This window comes from Sinocyclocheilus anshuiensis, unplaced genomic scaffold (assembly GCF_001515605.1).
Source record: "Sinocyclocheilus anshuiensis isolate Anshui unplaced genomic scaffold, SAMN03320099.WGS_v1.1 scaffold42, whole genome shotgun sequence".
NCBI lineage: Eukaryota > Metazoa > Chordata > Actinopteri > Cypriniformes > Cyprinidae > Sinocyclocheilus > Sinocyclocheilus anshuiensis.
This window is the reverse complement of record NW_015546057.1, coordinates 474738-494817: the sequence shown is the minus strand read 5'-3', so window position 1 is coordinate 494817 and position 20080 is coordinate 474738. Positions and strand designations below refer to the sequence as shown.

Genomic DNA, 20080 nt, shown 5'->3' with positions numbered 1-20080 from the left:
GGCGCTTCTGACTCACAGCCTGTAAGTATGTTTTCATATTTAAAGAATTTGCCACCGACGGTTCAAAACGCGAGTTTTGAGCAGTGTAGAGTAGCACTTGTTGTTTGTAATTTCTCCGATCACAAATGCAGACATGGTTTTATGTTTACGCGGCGCGATACGCAACGCGTAAAAAGACAGTATAAGTCATTATAATCAGTAATTATGTCCCCACTGGATGCAACAAATGCCTCGTTTATAATGGGTTTTACTGGTTTTGTCTTGTCACGCTGGGACACGGCATCAAAGTATGGTAAGGGGCGTAACATTTCCGTCACACGCTTGAGGTATTCGGCCAATCACAACACACTGGATAGCTGGCCAATCAGAGCACACCTCGCTTTTCAGACCGATGAGCTTTGTAAAAATCGATGCGTTTCAGAAAGGCGGGGCATAGAGGAGAAACAATAATGTACAGTATATGGAAAATAATGTGTTTTTTGAACCTTAAACTGCATAAACACATTGCATTACACCAAATACACAAAATAATGTTATTTTTAGCAACATCATATGACCCCTTTAAGATTTCCTAACTAGAGATCAGATACAACAGATACAAATCAAGTTAAGATTTGCTTCTGTAATGCGAATTTGCGAAAAATACTAATTTAATGTATATTAAAGGCTACAATACTATACAATACAATAGGTTAAACCGCAATACTACAGCGAGAATAAAAGTTACGCCTTCTTTCTTTGTGTGAACATTTGGGCGGCGTTATGCAAATCTTCCCACATCGTGACGTAGACATGTGGGGGCGTGTTAGAACGAGCCGTTTTAGGTAGGCGTTGTTGACTCTTAACTTTTATAAAGAATATCTCTTTGGATTTGAGACTTTAGTCTTTGCAACTTTACAGATCTTCTTTATGCACCAAGAGCTTGTAACACTCCAAAGAGAAAGGAAAAATTGAAATCGCATCATACGACCCCTTTCAGTTAAGACCTAAGATAAGAAACATTCTGCAATACTGCTCCCTGTCGGCGCCAATAGCCTTGTGGGCAGCGCGCCGACATTCAGTCCCGAGTTCGAATCCTGGCTCAAGGACCTTTCCCCAATACCGCCCCTCTCTCTCTCTCCCACTTTGCCTCACCTCTAAACTGTCCTATCATAATACATGCAAAAAAAAAAAAAAAATCTTATGGAGAAATTGAATGGGATTTTTACTTCAGAAACCTGACTGTTGCACTCTATACTAAACATCATGCCGCCTGGCCAATCAAATTTGAGGACCAGACACCTATATTACCACTATAACGTTGTTCAGTTGATGTTTAAATCTGTTTGGGTTGTTAGAGGAGTGTTTTGTTGGAGCACCAGTGCGATTTTTAGTCTGTGTGATGCACAGAAATTTCATGACTTTCCAGGCTGTGAGTGTTTGCAAATGTCCCACATTGTTCAGGTCTTGTTGTTTGACAGAATAGAGGTGGATTCTGCCAGAAGGCACTGACTGCAGCGCTCTGGAAGTTTGGGGTTTTCTCTTGAAGTGGCTGGATCAGAGAGAAAATCCATCCGTAAAACACAAAGTCGTTATTTGAATGAGAAACAGTGGTGTTTATCATCCGAGTGCATTTGTCAAGAACATGATGTACGATAAAAACAGCAGAGGGAAAGCACATTGTGAGTTTTTTTTCTTCTTCACTCGTTTAATCTGAGCTATTTGTGATCTAGCTGAGCGAACACAGTGACTGACTCTTTGCTGGAAACCCCTTTGGCCTACTTCAAGCCTGTTTTGCTGGGGTTTGTTTTTCTTGCTCTGGCACAAGTTGTTCGTGTTCTAGGCGAGGTCGAACTGAATCCACAACTGTCTGCCTTGCCATTGTGTTGAAGGCACATTCCACGTTCAGTACATAAAATAGTTAACCTCAGTCAGTTCATGACAAAAGTAACAAAAAATGTTTACAGTAATGCAATTATTGCTGAAAATAAGCTCGGTGGCCGACAAAAGTTGATGATTCTTACTCATTCTTCATGATAATCTTTACAGAAAAAACACAGCTTTGAATTTTAAGCCTAAATACAATTGGCAGAAGTAAACGGATAACCATAGGCTGTAAAGAAACATTTCAATGTCAACTTCTGACAACTCTTTCAGAGTTTTTTTTTTTTTTTTAAATACGTAAAAGCCTGAGTTAGAATGGTTTGCAAGAGCATGGGCCCAAGCAGCAATGGTTAATGTAGACAAATAGGTGATAAAACTGCCATGTCTCTTTTCAGATATTATGTGTTTGTACTGCAAAGTCAACAGTCTGGAGTCTCCACTGATACTGAGAGTTAGGATTCAACGAGCAGCTTAGAAAAATACATGATAGTTCCACTGACTTAAAAAACGTAAAGGAGACATATTATGCCCCTTTTTACAATATGTAATATACGTCTCTGGTGTCCCCAGAATGTGTCTGTGAAGTTTCGGCTCAAAATACTCCTCAGATCATTTATACTAACATTTTGAAAATGCCTATTTTGAGTGGAAGCAGAAACACGCTGTTTTTCGTGCCTGTCTCTTTAAATGCAAATGTGCTGCTGCTCCCCGCCCCATTTTCCAGAATAGAGCTGTGCCATTACAGCTCGGACCTGCTAGAAAACATCTGTTTTGGTTCTGATTATCATGTTTATCGCGCTGAAATCATGCGTTTTAAACCATATGAGTTTAAACTGATACAGTGTTTTCTGAGTGCACACAGACAGAAAGCGGCTGTCACAGGATGTGTACTAAACTCATTCTCATTCACACACAAGTTTACGTTAAAAACACAAATGAGTTACAAACAGTCGGTTATGTCTGTGAAGGTAAACATCTGGGAAATAAATTGCATGTTTATTTTAGATCTGCTGGGTTAATCTTTTTCACATTTCCTTGGTTGGTAGATGCAGCGGGGACCTGATTATAGCACTTAAAACCTGGAAAAGTCAGATTTTCATGGTATGTCACCTTTAAAAAAAGATTGAGGAAACTTTAATCACAAAAATATATTGACGTGAACACATAAATTATTAACAATAAACGCTGCAATATTCCATAAAAAATAAGAATTTTCAGTTTTGATTTTATGTTGTCTTTAAATTTAGCATGAAAAGTTAAAACGCTAAATTTCTGATGAGCTGTAAATGACCACAGGCTGTTCATAGTCGCTTTTGAGTTGAATTAATACAGAGGAAGAGTTTGAGGCTTCATCATCACTAATCACAATGTCCATTATGGTCTGTGTCAGCGTGTCCTGGTTTGATAGAGAAATGGGACTTTTCCTGCGTGGTTTCCCATGTTTCACAATCAGCACTGAGTCATTGGTTCGGCTCTCTCTGCTAGATCTTTCTTTTGGATCAAACCCATGCATGTGGAACACCAGTCCTGTACCTGGTTGCTGTCTAGCACGCAGCTGTTTTCTGTTTCAGCACAACGACCCAGCCGTTGTATATCACTCTAACTGTTCCTAATGCTCAGCCTGTTCACAATGCTTGTAAGTAGATATCTCCTATAAACACCACACCCTTTAGCGTCTGCAGTGGAGAGGCTTCAGCTATGCCTAGTTCCCCGTCAAGTTAGTTTGAGTCATGCACCGATTGTTATGTAAGAGAAGAGCAACATTTGTTCAAGACTCAACAGTAAAGCTGTACAGATTTTGACCTCCCTGTTGGCATTGTGTGTCTGTCGAAACTGTATGCCTGATCGTGATTTATCTACAGTCTTATCAATTCTTTTGCATCATTAAAATTTGCATGTGTTCCTATGAGGCCAATTTTTTTCATATATTATATAGGCTACAATGTTATATGTGTATATGTATGGATGCAATATATTAAATGTGTATATGTGTGGATGCATTCATTCAAGCTGAGCTGTAATCCTAGCTGATTAGTTTTAGAGTGCTTGTATGTTGTACTGTAAGTTGATGTTCTTTCCATGATGGTTTCTTGTGGTTTGGTCTGTGACAGTGTGTTATTATTTGTCTGGGCCAGCAGATGCTTTGGCGAGGTGTGTTCTTTGGAGAATGCTAATAGTGCAAGAAACTTTGTCTCCTTCCATCTGCGAGACTGGCCTACTTACACTTCTTGGAAAGCCTGTTCACTCTCCTGACCACACCAGCCTGGGCTGTCATGGTTACTGCGCTTCCATTGTTCCAAAGTTGTTTGGAAAATGAAATTGGGGCTGGATGCCGTTTGGTAGGACGTTTTCCTAACCATGAATTTTGTGAATCGAGCAGAACATTGTATTATGGGTGACATTTTGTGGAAATTATAGTTATTAGTGGTTCTTGCTAAGGCATGACATGTTCAGTACAGGAATAGTCCTATATTAATCAGAATATGGTCACTTTCTGAATTAAGAAGCATGTAAATGTAATAACCATAACCAGATTCAGACAATATTCTGGTTTGTAGATGTAAGGCATATAGCATTGGTCTGTCTGAGGTAGTTAATAATAAAATCCATGAGCTTATCTACAAAAAAAAAAGTTTCATTGTACAGTGACCAGCCACTGTTGTGCCAATCCCCAAACCCCTAACCCCAATGTTTAGTAAACTGACTATAGAGAAGCTTGAGCAGCCACTGAAATGTGGTGCCAAGTATCCAGTGACAATCCAGTATTCTTTTTTTATACCCATCCCTGCCATATAAGTTCACAGCTGGAGAAATGTGTGCTGAAAAATACAGCATAAGATGGAAAAGCAAAAGATAGTAATTAATATTTTTTGTTACTGTAAAGCATGACTCATCTACTCTCTTCTAAGAAGAACTCTCACCGAATTTGCGCTTTTTTTTTTGTAGGTCTTAAGTTATATTTTTTGTTACTGTAAAGCATGACTCATCTACTCTCTTCTAAGCCGCCTCTCACCGAATTTGCGCTTTTTTTTTTTTTTAGGTCTTAAGTTAACAAAGAGTTGAAAAAGAAATGTATTTAATACTTAAATGAAATACTGTTTTATTTATTTGTATCTTTGTTCTGTTGTATTTATTTGGTATTACTTTTAATTTTAGTTGTTCTTATTTTGTTCCTGTTTTCAAATGAATGTGTGCACTTTATATTACTTAGGTTAGTAGTTTTTGCTGTGGTATCTAAATTGAAGGTTTACTACTGCTATCTAAAATGTGAAATACTACACATCTACTTCATATATGTGGGCAAGCAGAACGTTACATTTATGATTTTAAAGCATGTGTGTGTATGTAAGTAAATATTGTGTCAAAATCATGATTAAAATGGAAGTCGAAATATTGATAAAGAAATTGATAGTATTTTTTTGTCCATATCACACAGCCCTACGTTTATATCTAAGATGTCCAAACAAACGATACCCAACCCTAATTAGGTCTTAAAGTGACTGCAGCCTTCTGTATTTTATTCAGATTGTTCAGAATATGCAAATTACATGCTTACAGGAATATTCCAATTGCTGTGGATCAAGTTAAAGCCCCTCCCCATATAATCAGAAAATGATGTGCATTTGAATGTAGCCAGTGCCAGTATTAATAATTATGGACTTGCATCTTGTAGACTGTTAAATGGACCAAAAAAAAAAAAACAGAACGCCCTAGCAACCTCAAAGCAATGTCCTGACAACCACCTCTCCTTACAACCACTGTTCTCATTTTCAAAAATTAGAACGAACAAAAATAGTATATGAGAATTATTGTTCTTACTCTTGCTGTATGAAAACATGCCACTTTTATTACGGCAGTTGAGCATTTCATGCTTTTTAAACCATTTTATTCCATTTCAAATGATCTAACGATTTCAAACATAGCCTTTTATGAATGTTCTTGTGTTTCTCTTAACAAAACTTTCCTCCAGTTATTTTTCCTTGGAATGCTTGTGAATCTTGGAGTAAACTCTCCGATAATCTTGCATGTTGATCAAATCCATAATGTGCTGTTCTTTTTTCCGCAGCTCCGCGTTAGACACAAAGTCAGGCCTGAGGGTCGCCGTCAAGAAGCTGTCCCGGCCGTTTCAGTCCATCATCCACGCCAAGCGCACATACAGAGAACTGCAGCTCCTCAAACACATGAAACACGAGAATGTAAGAGATGTTTACGGCTCTTTTATTTCACCTACATGTACAATGCGGATCCTCTTTTGACAGGCTTGTACTGTATTTTTTCCACATAATCTGTGACTTCCTGACTGTACTTCCTCGTTCATGACTATTATAGCATCCTCACATGCTCTGCCAGCACAGATCCCAGTGGGAGATTCATCTGTGTGTAATGTAACTCTATTGATCGTTGTCTGTGAGCTAATGAGGGAGTGGGGAGAGATTATGTATTATAAATGTATAATGGGTAACACTTTACTTGAAGGGGTGTGCATAAGACTGACATGTTTGTATCTTTGTTCTGTTGTATTTATTTGGTATTACTTTTAATTTTAGTTGTTCTTATTTTGTTCCTGTTTTCAAATGAATGTGTGCACTTTATATTACTTAGGTTAGTAGTTTTTGCTGTGGTATCTAAATTGAAGGTTTACTACTGCTATCTAAAATGTGAAATACTACACATCTACTTCATATATGTGGGCAAGCAGAACGTTACATTTATGATTTTAAAGCATGTGTATGTAAGTAAATATTGTGTCAAAATCATGATTAAAATGGAAGTCGAAATATTGATAAAGAAATTGTGATAGTATTTTTTTGTCCATATCACACAGCCCTACGTTTATATCTAAGATGTCCAAACAAACGATACCCAACCCTAATTAGGTCTTAAAGTGACTGCAGCCTTCTGTATTTTATTCAGATTGTTCAGAATATGCAAATTACATGCTTACAGGAATATTCCAATTGCTGTGGATCAAGTTAAACATGTCATGATTATGAAGGTGTCATGTCAGTCTTATGCACACCCCTTCAAATAAAGTGTAACCGTATAATGCACTGCACTGCAAATCAGAAATGCATAATGTACATGTTGCGCTCCACGTTTCGTATTCTGTTTTATTTATGTACGATTTTTACATAAGATTTTCCTCCCCTCTAATTTTTTTGTTACATTCAATCGTGTGTTCATATTTACAGTCATGTTATTAAAAAAAAATGTTTGCAAAAAATCCCCAAAAAATAAAGTTTGCTAATGTTAAATCATTGATTGCACGATAGTGCCACAACATATTTTCATGTCTGATCAGGGCGATAATCACCATAGACATTGAGGGGGGCTAGTCCCCCCCCCCGATAATTAGAAATCGCTAAACCTTTTTCTCAAATATTGCCAATTTGAGAGAGAGATGAAAGTTATGTGTACGCGCATCTGTGCGTCTCTCTTTACAATGAGTGAGTTTACTTCAAAACAGCGTTGCTGGAAAATATAATGTAGCGATTCAGTATTTAAACTGTTATTAATAAAAGTCACGAGGCAGCATTGACAAGTTTGTTTGCTCCTGGATATGTGAGCTGCACGATCTCCGATATGTGTGTGTGTGTGTGTGTGTGTGCATAGGAAGGTAGAAGTATAAGGGTGTGTATTGTAGGAGCTAGACGACGTATGATGACGTGTAACAGTATAGTAGTGGTGTCCCATTTCTTAAGGGAATATTTTCACCCCTACCCCATGACACTCTGTTTCAAGGGACAAGGGGTAGGCGTAAGGGTATAAAATAGAATTGGGATTGGGCCTTAGTATGCATAACATGAATTCCCATATAATTCATGTTATGATAGCAAAAATATGGGTTTTTGTTTTTTATATTTATCTATATTTTACATTTATTAAGATATGATATAGTTAAGTACTATCACACAAGCAAGAGTTTTCTATTTTTATTTTCCTGAAGATAAGCATGTGAGCATGATCGCAAATGTGATATTGATTTTATACAACAGTTCAACAAAATAGAAGCTTATAGGCAGCGGCTGTTTGCACTAAGTGTAAATAGCAGTATATTTTTTTCCGATATGCTATTTACAGTAAGTGCAAATAGCTATAGACTCTATTTACACTGTTAAAATATCAGGATTTTCTGCTATTTATACTACTTATTGCAAAAAGTGGCAATAATCCGCAGGTCAGTTTTGTAGTACACCATAAAACAGAATGCAATAATAACATATTAAGTGTAAATTATAATTTTAATTCAGATTATTAAATGGATGCCACCTTATTGGGACAATAAAGCTACCCCTACCCCTTCCCGATACTTTATTTTTAACTTTTTTTTATATCCTTCATTTTTATTGAAAATAAATGCATTTCTGATGTGATATGAGATTTGAAAATGGAAGAAAAAAAGTTTGGCAAAAGGTGGATTTGAAAAAAAGACAATGGCACGCGCTTTATCATCTATGCCACTGGAGCTGTGGTTTGACAATCGTCTTTTGTAGTGTTGACTATCCCAATCACACGCTGGTGGGCGGAGTTAGTGTAAATAGCTTCTGCAAAGTTAATATTTAGTGAGTTGCATTTTAGATTGTCCGCTGTTCCGAGCAGCACATGTGTGCATGTCTGAGCAACACTGCAGTGTTTCGTTCCTGAATCAATCTGTTTTTGAATTAATCATTTGAGTCAATGATTCAGTGTATATAATGACAGTTGCTTGCTTCCTTCCTAAATTAATCAGCTGTTTTGAACAAGTCTTTTAAATGAATCATTCACTGATTCACTCATTAAAGGGATAGTTCACTCAAAAATGAAAATTCTGTCATTATTTACTCACCCTCATGTCGTTCCAAACCCGTAAGACCTTCGTTCATCTTCTGAACAAAAATTAAGATATTATTGATTTAATCTGAGAGCTCTCTGACCCTTCCATAGACAGCAAAACAACTGAAATGTTCCCAGGTCCAGAAACGTAGCAAGGACATCAGTAAAATAGTCTATATGACATCAGGGGTTCAACCATTATTTTACGAAGCTACGAGAATACTTTTTGTGCACAAAGAAAGCAGAAATAATGACTTTATTCAACAATTCTTCTCCTCCTCATCCCGTCTGCAGCGCATGCGCTTGCGTTCATTGTCATTTACATGAACCAGAAGCAAGCGCATGCGTCGTGATTAGGCCTGGGCGATAAAACGGTATCGATATTTATCGACGGTAGAGAAGATCTTGATTAGGTTAAAACCGAAACCAAGCCATTCACACAGAACGCATATTCAGCGCATTTTTTTAGACGGACAAATATGACTGCTGCACTCGCATCACACAAGAGATGTAGCCATGCAAAGTTAAAACAGTTTAAACTTTTTTAGAAAACACATCGCGAATTTGTGGAGGTTTATTTCTTTTCACTGCATCTCATATGTTTTTAAATGCAGTCTGCGTGATGGACGATTCGGCTCTTTGTATTAAGCAATGCATAAATACATGATGCTGTTTTGTTCATAATTGTTTATGCAATTTACAAAACTATATTTGATCTATATGAGTTAATTTAGACGTAATGCACGTTTTTTTTATAGACCGTTATTTCCATGCGTTGACAATTTAAATGCGCTGCATTATTTTGCTCATTGCGCCCTCCTGTGGCTTCGGGAGACAATACAAAAGTTTCCTTAAAACCTATTTAATCTGCATATAAAACATTAGAAATTAGATATTTGTTTAATTTTTATTGTGTGTTTGACTGTTAAAACAAAAAAATATTTGTTGTTTGTCTCAATAAATTGGGTTAATTTAAAAATACAGTGGTTAAATTTAAAAAAAAAATTTCTATTGATCTTTGTTTTAAAAAAGGTTATAAAAAAATGTCAATAATTATCGATACCGAACGATATGAAACATTATATCGTTGATACATTTTTTAGCTATATCGCCCAGCCCTAGTCGTGATACTCTCCACAATGGCGGCACACCACTACAGACGGGATGAGGAGGAGAAGAATTGTTGAATAAAGTAATTTTTTTTTCTTTGTACACAAAAAGTATTCTCGTAGCTTCGTAAAATTACGGTTGAACCACTGATGTCTATTTTACCGATGTCCTTGCTACGTTTCTGGACCTGGGAACATTGCAGTTGTTTTGCTGTCTATGAGAGGGTCAGGAGAGCTCTCAGATTTCATCAGTAATATCTTAATTTGTGCTCCGAAGATGAACGAAGGTCTTATGAGTTTGGAACGACATGAGGGTGAGCAATTAATGACAGAATTTTCATTTTTTGGGTGAAGTAACCCTTTAAGACAGACTTGCCGCCACCTACTGGCAGTTTTAGCGTCATATTTATCCACAACAGGTCTAAAGCAGCCAAAGTACCAACACAAAAACACACTCTGCAAAATATTGTTTAATTATCGCTAACGGAAAAATCCCCATAAATGTCGCACACCCTTAGTCAAAAATGCATGCCTGTGTTTTCAGCAGGCATACGGTAAGTACGAATAATCTTATTTGCCTGCTGTTGTCAAGACACTCAACATGTTTTGCATAGGAAAAAAAGAAGAAGCCTTTTTTGCCTTCTGGCCAGAGTCCAGGAATCTGTGCAGCCTCTGTTTGAGTGTGGGTGAAACTCTATGCTGGATCACAGCCACCTACTCGCTCTCTGTTTCTCTCTCCCTCCCTCCATTTTCCTGCATGCACACGCATTCATGTTCCCTGGTGTTGTCTGTCTGTCTGTCTTACAGATGTTAGTGTTTAACAACACTCAAATCCCTGAAGAGATCGACTCTTCATCCTTTTTCATAGTGCGAACTGTGGCAACTGACATGCAGCTTTAGTCCAGGACCGTAGTAAACACTAGCTGTACTGAGCAGTGTAATATGAGCAAAACACAGCACTCTGATGAAATATTGCAGTCATATGTGTAACTTGTGTGTGTGATGATGAAGGTTTGATTCCTCTTTGGACCAGTTTCATAGTGCCCATCTAAGCTGCACAGTTCTGCATTGCTGAAGCTATATATATATATATATATATACACACCTATAAATCAGCACTGTCTTTTGCAGTATATACTTTAATGAACAGACATAAAATACTCTATCTGCCCACTTATTTGACAAAAGTGTCCTCCACATGTAGCGACAGGCACACTAACAACATTTTCTTAGTAAATCCGTCTGAATCCTAATGATTTAAATAGTTTATTGTGACACTTTGGAGATTTGGGTTCTGTTCCATGTAGATTATTATTTACCATTATAACTATTTGGATATAAATAAGACCCACCTCCTCATCGTTCATTAATTTCATGATGATCAAGTTTGTAATATAATATATAATATTATAAAATTAATATAAAATATATTTATTATAGCTTTAAATTTTATGTTTATATATATAATTTTATATTGTATGTAATATTATAATGTATTTTTATTTTATTATTAAAAATATTGTATTTAGATGTACACTACGATACAAATGTTTACAATACGGTACAGTGTAAAAATATTTATAATGTTACAAAAGATTTCTATTTCAAATAAATGTGGTTGTTTTGAACTTTCTATTCATAAAATAATCCAGAAAAATATAACATGTTTCCACAAAAATATTAATCATCACAACTGTCAACATTGATGATAATCAAAAATGTTTCTTGAGCAGCAAATCAGCATATTAGGATGATTTCTGGAGGATCATGTGACACTGAAGACTGGAGTAATGATGCTGAAAATTCAGCTTTGCATCACAGGAATAAATGATATTTAAAAAATGCATTCAAAAGTGCAAAATTTTATAATATTACTGTTTTAACTGAATTTTTTATCAGATAAATGGAGCATTGGAGAACATTTGAGATTTAAAAAAAATATATATATATATTTTTAACGGAAGTGTAATTAATGGTTGTCATTTTGCCCGAAACACTGTTTGTCAGCAAGTTTGGCCAACGTTTACGAATGTTACTGTGGGCAGAAGTGCATCGACAGCTTAGCCAGTATGAAAAGCACCCAATCCTCCTCTTGCAGAGAGAGAGAGAGATAAAGGTGATGCCCACACAAAATCTAAATGAGAGTTTCACAGAGGATGTACACAAGTGGAATCAACACATCTCACTTTGTGCGCTGTTTCCTCTGAGGGGAACCGCAGCGGGCCGCATGCTCACCAACACCAAGAAAACAACTGCAGTAATGACAGATGATAAAGTACAGCTTATTTTCAGCTTTATACAGGGTTCCCGGTCCTTAAAAAGTCTTAAACAGTCTTGCATTTAAGTTGTGTCAAATTTAATGCCATAAAAGTCTTAAATACCTATCTGGGAATACGCAGCAAGATGAAGTAGAGATTGGGGCGTTAGGTTGTGTGTTATGTCATGGATCAGGTTAAATGTAAGGCCAGAAAAAGTCTTAAATAGTCTCCCTTAAATGGTATAAGAAAAGTCTTAATTATAATTTCAAGAGGTCTTAAATTTGGGGAAGGAAAGAATCACTTTGTAGCTTAATGTGATGATTATAAACTTCAAAAGGCTATGATTTCATTGAATAAATATGAGCGCTATGCGTTTCAAGTCAAAGCATAGCGTTAACCACGTGGGTATGTTTATATGTGTCTCTGAAGGGAAACGACTGTTTCGATGGCATTTTAATTTTATCTTGCCTGTAATGCCTGATAAAGCAGCGTTTATGAGCGCAGCGCTGCTTTGTGTACAGCCGTTTACCGTATTATTTCTGATGCTCCAAAAGCGCCACCTATTGGCAGAGAATGAATTTGCATTTTCAATAAGCCCTCTGCTGTTTTTGTTTTGATCAATGCAAAAATTGACCCATATTTGAATGCAGCAACAAACACTTGTAAATGTGAACCGGTGGATTGATAAGAAGCTAATATGCCTTCTAAAGACCTGGACACACCAAGCTGACTTCAAAGAACTAGCAGCGACGAAAGCCGATGGTGTTGTCGCCTCACGTCGGCAGCGTCGGACCAAAAAGCTGAGCTTGAACACACCGCACAGACTACAGCCGACGGCAAACTAACACGTGCGTTCTGCTAATCAGCTATCAATAGTATATATTCGTCATTTAAAAAGAGAAACCGAAACAAAGATATACGAGATAAATGCAGATATACAAAACGTAAACAAAGCAGCGCTTGCTTACCATTTTGAATATCAGTAACATTGATAACTTTAATCATTTTAAGCGGCTCATGTTGTTATGAAAACATTCGCGTATTAGAATGATTGGGAAAGATCACGTAACATTTAAACAGCCTTCTGTCTGTACCGCCTTCATTTACATGCTTGTAAATGTTGAATGTTGAATCGGGCAAACTGCCGACACAGCCGACGAGTGGAACACACCAAACAAACTAGCCCGACCGTCGGCTTGGTGTGTCCCGGCCTTAAACAATTAAGACAGTAAGATATAAGATGTACTGTATATGTTTTAAATTAATATTATAATTTATTCATTTGACTCATCCCTTTTTCTTAAAAATGGTCTGGAATGTGATGTTTATCAAGACTTTTTAAGATGATTATTCAAGGCTACTTAAATTAATTTCAGGCTAGCAAAATCTGAACGGGGATTTTGAAATTATGCAAGCCCTGGTACAGAAGTGTACACTGGTGGTATTTTAGTAACAATGAGATACTACAATTATTATATATATATATATTAGGGGTGTAACGATACGCGTATTCGTATTGAACCGTTCAGTACGAGGCTTTTGGTTCGGTATGCATTACAAACCGAATGATTCGTTGGATCGATCCTATTACATTTGGAAAATAAAAGAGCTTAAAGTGTGAAATATAATGTTCTCAGTGCCACTGCGCTCAACAAGACAGCCTAAACGACGTAACAGGCAACGTGGCGTAGCGTTATCTATTCACGAACAGCTTGTAACACTCCAAAGAGAAAGGAAAACTTGAAATCGCATCATATGACCCCTTTAAAACTGCAGTCATCAATAAAAATCAATGAAATAAAAAGCTTTATTTCATGCACCGACTTTCAAAAACAACCTGTTTAACATGAAATGTGTTTTCACTATGTACAGGCCGCAATAAATAATTGCGAATAAATTAAAAGTTATTAAAACCGAAATATTTTTAACATTGCGATGTAAGCAATTACCCCCCCCACCCCCGTATTGAAAATGTACCGAACCATGACACCACTGTATTTTATCGAACAGAGCCATGAATTTTGTATATTTTCTTTTTTTATTTTTGTTAATTAGTATTACTAATTACTTTTTTATTCATACATTATTAATACATGAATCCAAACTAAGTTAACTAAGATAAACCTGGTGTACAAACATGGAATTGAGCAGAAGCAGTTTAGACTTTAAAATGATCTGACCTTAATCTTTTAATGTTGTCATGTTTCAAGACTAATTTATGACTCTTGTCTGTATTGCAGGTAATTGGTCTACTAGATGCTTTCTCGCCCGCTACCTCTCTAGCAGGATTCAATGACGTGTGAGTATTTGCTTCATTTCTTGAAGGTGGTCTGACTAAAATTCTTCATAGGCTCTTCAGATTGTCAACTTCTCTGATTTCATCCCTGCATCCAGAACGTACTTCTAGGAAATGTTGTTGTAAAAGGTTGCATGTTCTGTGTGGCGTTATGGCTTGCAGGTCTGTGGTTTCTGAGCCATACTGAGAAACAGCTGATATGTAGTGGCACACTGCAGTAATTACTCAGGCGTAGCTGCCACACCTCAGTAGCGTGCGGCTCCATCGAATTACTCGATGTGTAGGTGTCTCCACTGCACAACCCTGCATTGCTCAATAAAATCTTAATTGGACGTAGTCCTGATGATGTGTTGTGTGCTCACTTTATCTTGAAGGACCTGTTAAATCCAGTTACGTTCAAGTGCCTTGCATCCAGTTGTCAGAGCGATAATCGAGAAGCAGCAGCGGTTACTTCCTGTTGAGTTCTGCTCCGGGAGGGGCGACGAACATCGTGGCTGTGCATGGTTGGGAATATCCGTAGTTACCATGGCAACACGGATTCATCCGTTCAGCATAATTTCCTCATAGGCACATAAGCAATAACCTGCAAAATGCTATTGCCTCATAATATAACTGCCTCTTAAAACAGTCAACACATTTAAAAGAGAATAACAGCACCTTCTGGGAATTATAGATAAAAATCGCCTTGGTAAGAGTTTCATATGAACTGACGCATTTCAAAATGTTGTTCTTTTGATTTTTCTTCAATTCACTTTTCATTCATGCTGGTATTTTTGGAATATTACATGAATAATACATGATAATTTAGTGTTATTGTAATATGTCATTTTTGTTGTGAATATAGGAATGTATGATTAACACATTTCTTAAATTCTTTAGTGTCGCACATCATTTTATGCTAGTCTGACTTCTAAAAAAAGACCATTATACCAAAACATTCACTGAATAACTCGCTATTGCATTTCTGTACTGTTAAATTCCCTTATTTGGATTAAATATGTGACTTTAAATTTTAAAATAATAACTGCAATTAGATTGAATAATTGCAATCAGGCAGTTATTCACATTATTAGCAAAGTTACGCACTTGTACTGTATTTGCGCAATCAATGTTATAAACCACATAATAAGAGGTTATAAATAAAATACAAATAAGAGCATTAATCACAGAACCATCGTTACAGAGCTGAGTAAAGAATAAGTAAAGATGTAACACAGCATAAAAGCCAGAATAAATTATGCCACTTGTAATTATTGTGTAAATGCATTCATGCCACCTCTGAGCAGCATTAAACAGTCTGTGTAAATACACCTAAATGCCTTTAAATAACACCTAAGAGCCAAGTTAAGGCTGCTCTGTGCCTGCTTAAAATTTTGTAAAGACGCAGCATGAAAGGTCAAGTTATGCGAGTTGTAATTACTATGTAAATTCATTTTAGCCCCCTCTGAGTATCATTAAACAGTCTGTGTAAAGACACCTAAATGCCACTTCTTATGCGCTTCTGTGCCACCTTTGTAAAGTACATTTGTCAGTGGTTTACAAATGCAAAGTAAAAGTTTGAAACCTGATTACCCTTGATTACACAGTCAGGTATGATTATGAAACATGGATCCTGGGTGTGACACCCATTTTTGTGTAGGCTTTTTGTATGTCCAATGTAAAATCTGGGTCATTGACGCAAAAAAGGCTATCATATAGGTCCATCGTCCCATTTTAATTTCAAGGGGCTTTTTAAGGACTGCTTTCATGTGCTGTCCAAGTGTTGAGCCCAGTCTCAGTATAGTTTATTTAAGTCGGGTGAGAGCTGCTTGAGGTCACAACTGCTGGGAGACACAGAGGAAGAACGAGCTCCAGTGTAAGTTGTGTTTGGCTACAGAGAGATTGGAAACAGGAGCTGGGACTTCTACCACTTACACTGGAGGAAGGGCCTTACTGGGCTTTATATTTGCATTGCACAAGCACTGCAAGATGCATGGAAACAAGAGCTAAGAATACTATAATACTCTATAAATACCTCGGCCCCAAAATCTCATGGAGAATAAGTGGGATAGCAGAGCTCGGGGCAAGAGGGAGGAGCACGTTTGGCAAGAGATATTTCTGAACTGCATGTATCCATATACTTGAGTATCTGCTATGCAAACCTCTCTGATGAAGAGCTTGCCTTTAATGGAAGGCATTTTCAGTACCGTAAGGTTATTTCACCTGGAATGTTTGACTCGAGCGTTAGAAGAGTGCAGAGCAGCAAAGCGCTCGTGATTGTTGAGGTTAATGATGGCGCTCATGGCCGGGTCAAACGTGTGCCGCTTGGGTTCTTTTCACCGCTCAACAGAGCTTCCAGCAGGCCGCCTGTGCCCAGCTGGCTCCGCACCAGACGCATTGCACTCTTCCCATCTGTGCACGGACAAACTAATTGGTTGTGCTGGATGTCAATCTGGACTGGTGATCCACTGAATTTTTTTTTATTTACCCAAAAAGCAAGATCAAAATTAGAGTTCTTACTTAGCCAAAAAAAATCAATAAAAAAAATAAGGTTCAACACTCAAATAAAAGTTGTATATAAATATTTAAATTGCTCATAAATTTTATTTATTTTATATATATATACAGTTGTGCTCATAAGTTTACATACCAGGGCTGTACGTTAACTTTTTTTTCACATAGCACCGGTGCTACAGAGGTTGAAAGTTTTGTAGCACAGGCCAAAAAACAGCCCTGCATACCCCTTGCAGAATGTGCAAAATGTTAATAATTGAAACAAAATAAGAGGGATCATGAAAATTGCGTGTTATTTTTTATTTAGTACTGTCATGAATAAGCTGTTTCACATAACAGATGTTTACATATCCTCCACAAGACAAAATAATAACTGAATTTATAAAAATGACTCCGTTCAAAAGTTTACATACCCTTGAATCTTAGTACTTTGTGTTGTTTCCTGGATGATACATGACTTTTTGATATTTTGTGATAGTTGTTCATGAGTCCCTTGTTTGTCCTGAGCAGTTCAACTGCCTGCTGTTCTTCAGAAAAATCCCCCAGCTCCTGCACAGGCTTTGATTTTCCAGCATCTTCTGCATATTTGAACCCTTTCCAACATTGACTGTATGATTTTGAAATCCATCTTTTAACACTGAAGACAACTGAGGGACTCGTGTATAACTATTACAAAAGGTTAAAACATGTACTGATGCTCAAGAAGGCCACAGGGCGGGTGGGGTGTATAGATATAAAGATAGAATATAGTGATGCACTTAAATTTAGGCACCTAATTATTTTTAGCTAAAATAGTTTTTCATTGACAAATTTATTCATCGCACAGACCAGTTTTTTCGTAGCACGTGTGACATATATGTCGCAATGTACAGCCCTGCATACCCCTTGCAGAATGTGCAAAATGTTAATAATTGAAACAAAATAAGAGGGATCATGAAAATTGCGTGTTATTTTTTATTTAGTACTGTCATGAATAAGCTGTTTCACATAACAGATGTTTACATATCCTCCACAAGACAAAATAATAACTGAATTTATAAAAATGACTCCGTTCAAAAGTTTACATACCCTTGAATCTTAGTACTTTGTGTTGTTTCCTGGATGATACATGACTTTTTGATATTTTGTGATAGTTGTTCATGAGTCCCTTGTTTGTCCTGAGCAGTTCAACTGCCTGCTGTTCTTCAGAAAAATCCCCCAGCTCCTGCACAGGCTTTGATTTTCCAGCATCTTCTGCATATTTGAACCCTTTCCAACATTGACTGTATGATTTTGAAATCCATCTTTTAACACTGAAGACAACTGAGGGACTCGTGTATAACTATTACAAAAGGTTAAAACATGTACTGATGCTCAAGAAGGCCACAGGGGGGGTGGGGTGTATAGATATAAAGATAGAATATAGTGATGCACTTAAATTTAGGCACCTAATTATTTTGAGCTAAAATAGTTTTTCATTGACCGAAACAGTGACATAATTAGTGTTTTGCCTCAGTCTGTGTCTATTTGGTTAACACATTGTGGATAAAACAACAGGTAAACATTTCAGCTGTGTGGAGGCTAGTGCTGGGTTAACAATATCGATTTAAACCGTAAGATCAATCTTTAAGTCTATACTGTTTTCTGTTGATGCATAACTTCACTAAACATTACTTGTAGCACACCTGCATCCAATAATCGCAGTAAGCTTTGCGCTCAGGTTCCAGCAATGTCTCGGCAATGTCTTCTGTTGATTTTTGTTGCTGTTTTTTAAGATTTATTTTTTGGCGTTTTGCCTTTATTTGATAGGACAGTAGTTAGACAGGAAGCAAAGTTGGAGAGAGAGAGAGAGAGAGGGGGGACGGAATCGGGACGCCCGAAGCGCAACGGCACGACATGTCTCACGCTACCAATGAGGCTATCGGTGCCGACAAAATTCTGTTAGTTTTTTGTCATGAAATACACATTTCTGGTGGTTTTGATGCTCCTTAATGTGGCATGATAAAAAACTTCTTGAAAATAATCACTCTAGAGAGGAGCATTTTGCTAAATATATGAACTATAACTTTTTTTACTTAGTTAGACAGGAAGCAAAGTTGGAGAGAGAGAGAGAGAGAGGGGGGACGGAATCGGGACGCCCGAAGCGCAACGGCACGACATGTCTCACGCTACCAATGAGGCTATCGGTGCCAACAAAATTCTGTTAGTTTTTTGTCATGAAATACACATTTCTGGTGGTTTTGATGCTCCTTAATGTGGCATGATAAAAAACTTCTGCACCTCACTAAAACACTGCTCCTCAGTTCATGCAGCACATGAACTGGTCATCTCTTCATCTTTACTACTAGTTACAGCACAAAATAATCATGAATGAACAGAACATCAGATGTTAAAATAAACTGTCCAACTTACTGAAATGTATCATATCTCATGTAATGAGAAACAAAGACAAATACATCACTAAAACGGCTTGTCAAGTAAACAATGTCATATAATGTTATTCAGTGCATATATAATGCACATTCAGTGATCATAAACTCAGTAGTCAACTTGAATATAATCACTCTAGAGAGGAGCATTTTGCTAAATATATGAACTATAACTTTTTTTACGTAACCTGTTTTTTCCTTAAAATGTATGTTTGAATAAATCTGTCATTAAAAACAAGTTTTTATTTCATCCACCTTTCAAATGTATTTCAACAACAAAGTGGACAGTATAAAGTTGACATAAAAACTGCCTTATTTGCAGTTTAAATGTCTTTTAGTTTTTATTTGATTATTGATTATTAAAAAAAAGGTTTTTGCATTCTGAATTTTTATTTCAGTGCATCACTAATATAATGAACACTGAATGGCTTTCCTGAGGTAAATAAGACATTGTGACATTGTTTGCTAGCTGTTTTATCAAAACCACATTCATTGTTTGAATTTCTTTATAAAATTGACTGAATCTGAAAGCTCAGACTTTGTTTCATATCAAAAGTAACAAATCACAAGGCTTTATTCCAATTACTGGATGGATTGAACAGCATAGACTAAAAAAATCTTGGTTCCTCAAAATGAATATCTGTTGAAATTGAGAAATCCATATTGTCAACATAGTCCTAGCATTTACACCTCCTGAAATTGATCCACGTTGTGTATATGAAATAGAAACTTGAAATGCCACCGCCGGAGAAGCTCTTTGGGTCAGTGATTTTAGGCCCCCTTAAAACTAACTCTAAAACTTTCAGCCTTAAACCAGAAATTCTTTTTTTGGCTGAATAT

General features: G+C 36.8%; 1 protein-coding gene across 2 annotated transcripts in view; it reads left to right on the top strand.

Moving 5' to 3' along the window:
- mapk14b (mitogen-activated protein kinase 14b) overlaps positions 1 to 20080 on the top strand; it is a 37520-nt gene that overhangs the window by 3701 nt on the left and 13739 nt on the right. For both annotated transcript variants that reach the window (XM_016500565.1, XM_016500564.1), the window contains exons 2-3: positions 5930 to 6059; positions 14284 to 14342. In XM_016500565.1, the coding sequence (XP_016356051.1) occupies positions 5930 to 6059; positions 14284 to 14342 (189 nt within the window). The remainder of the gene's footprint in view (positions 1 to 5929; positions 6060 to 14283; positions 14343 to 20080) is intronic.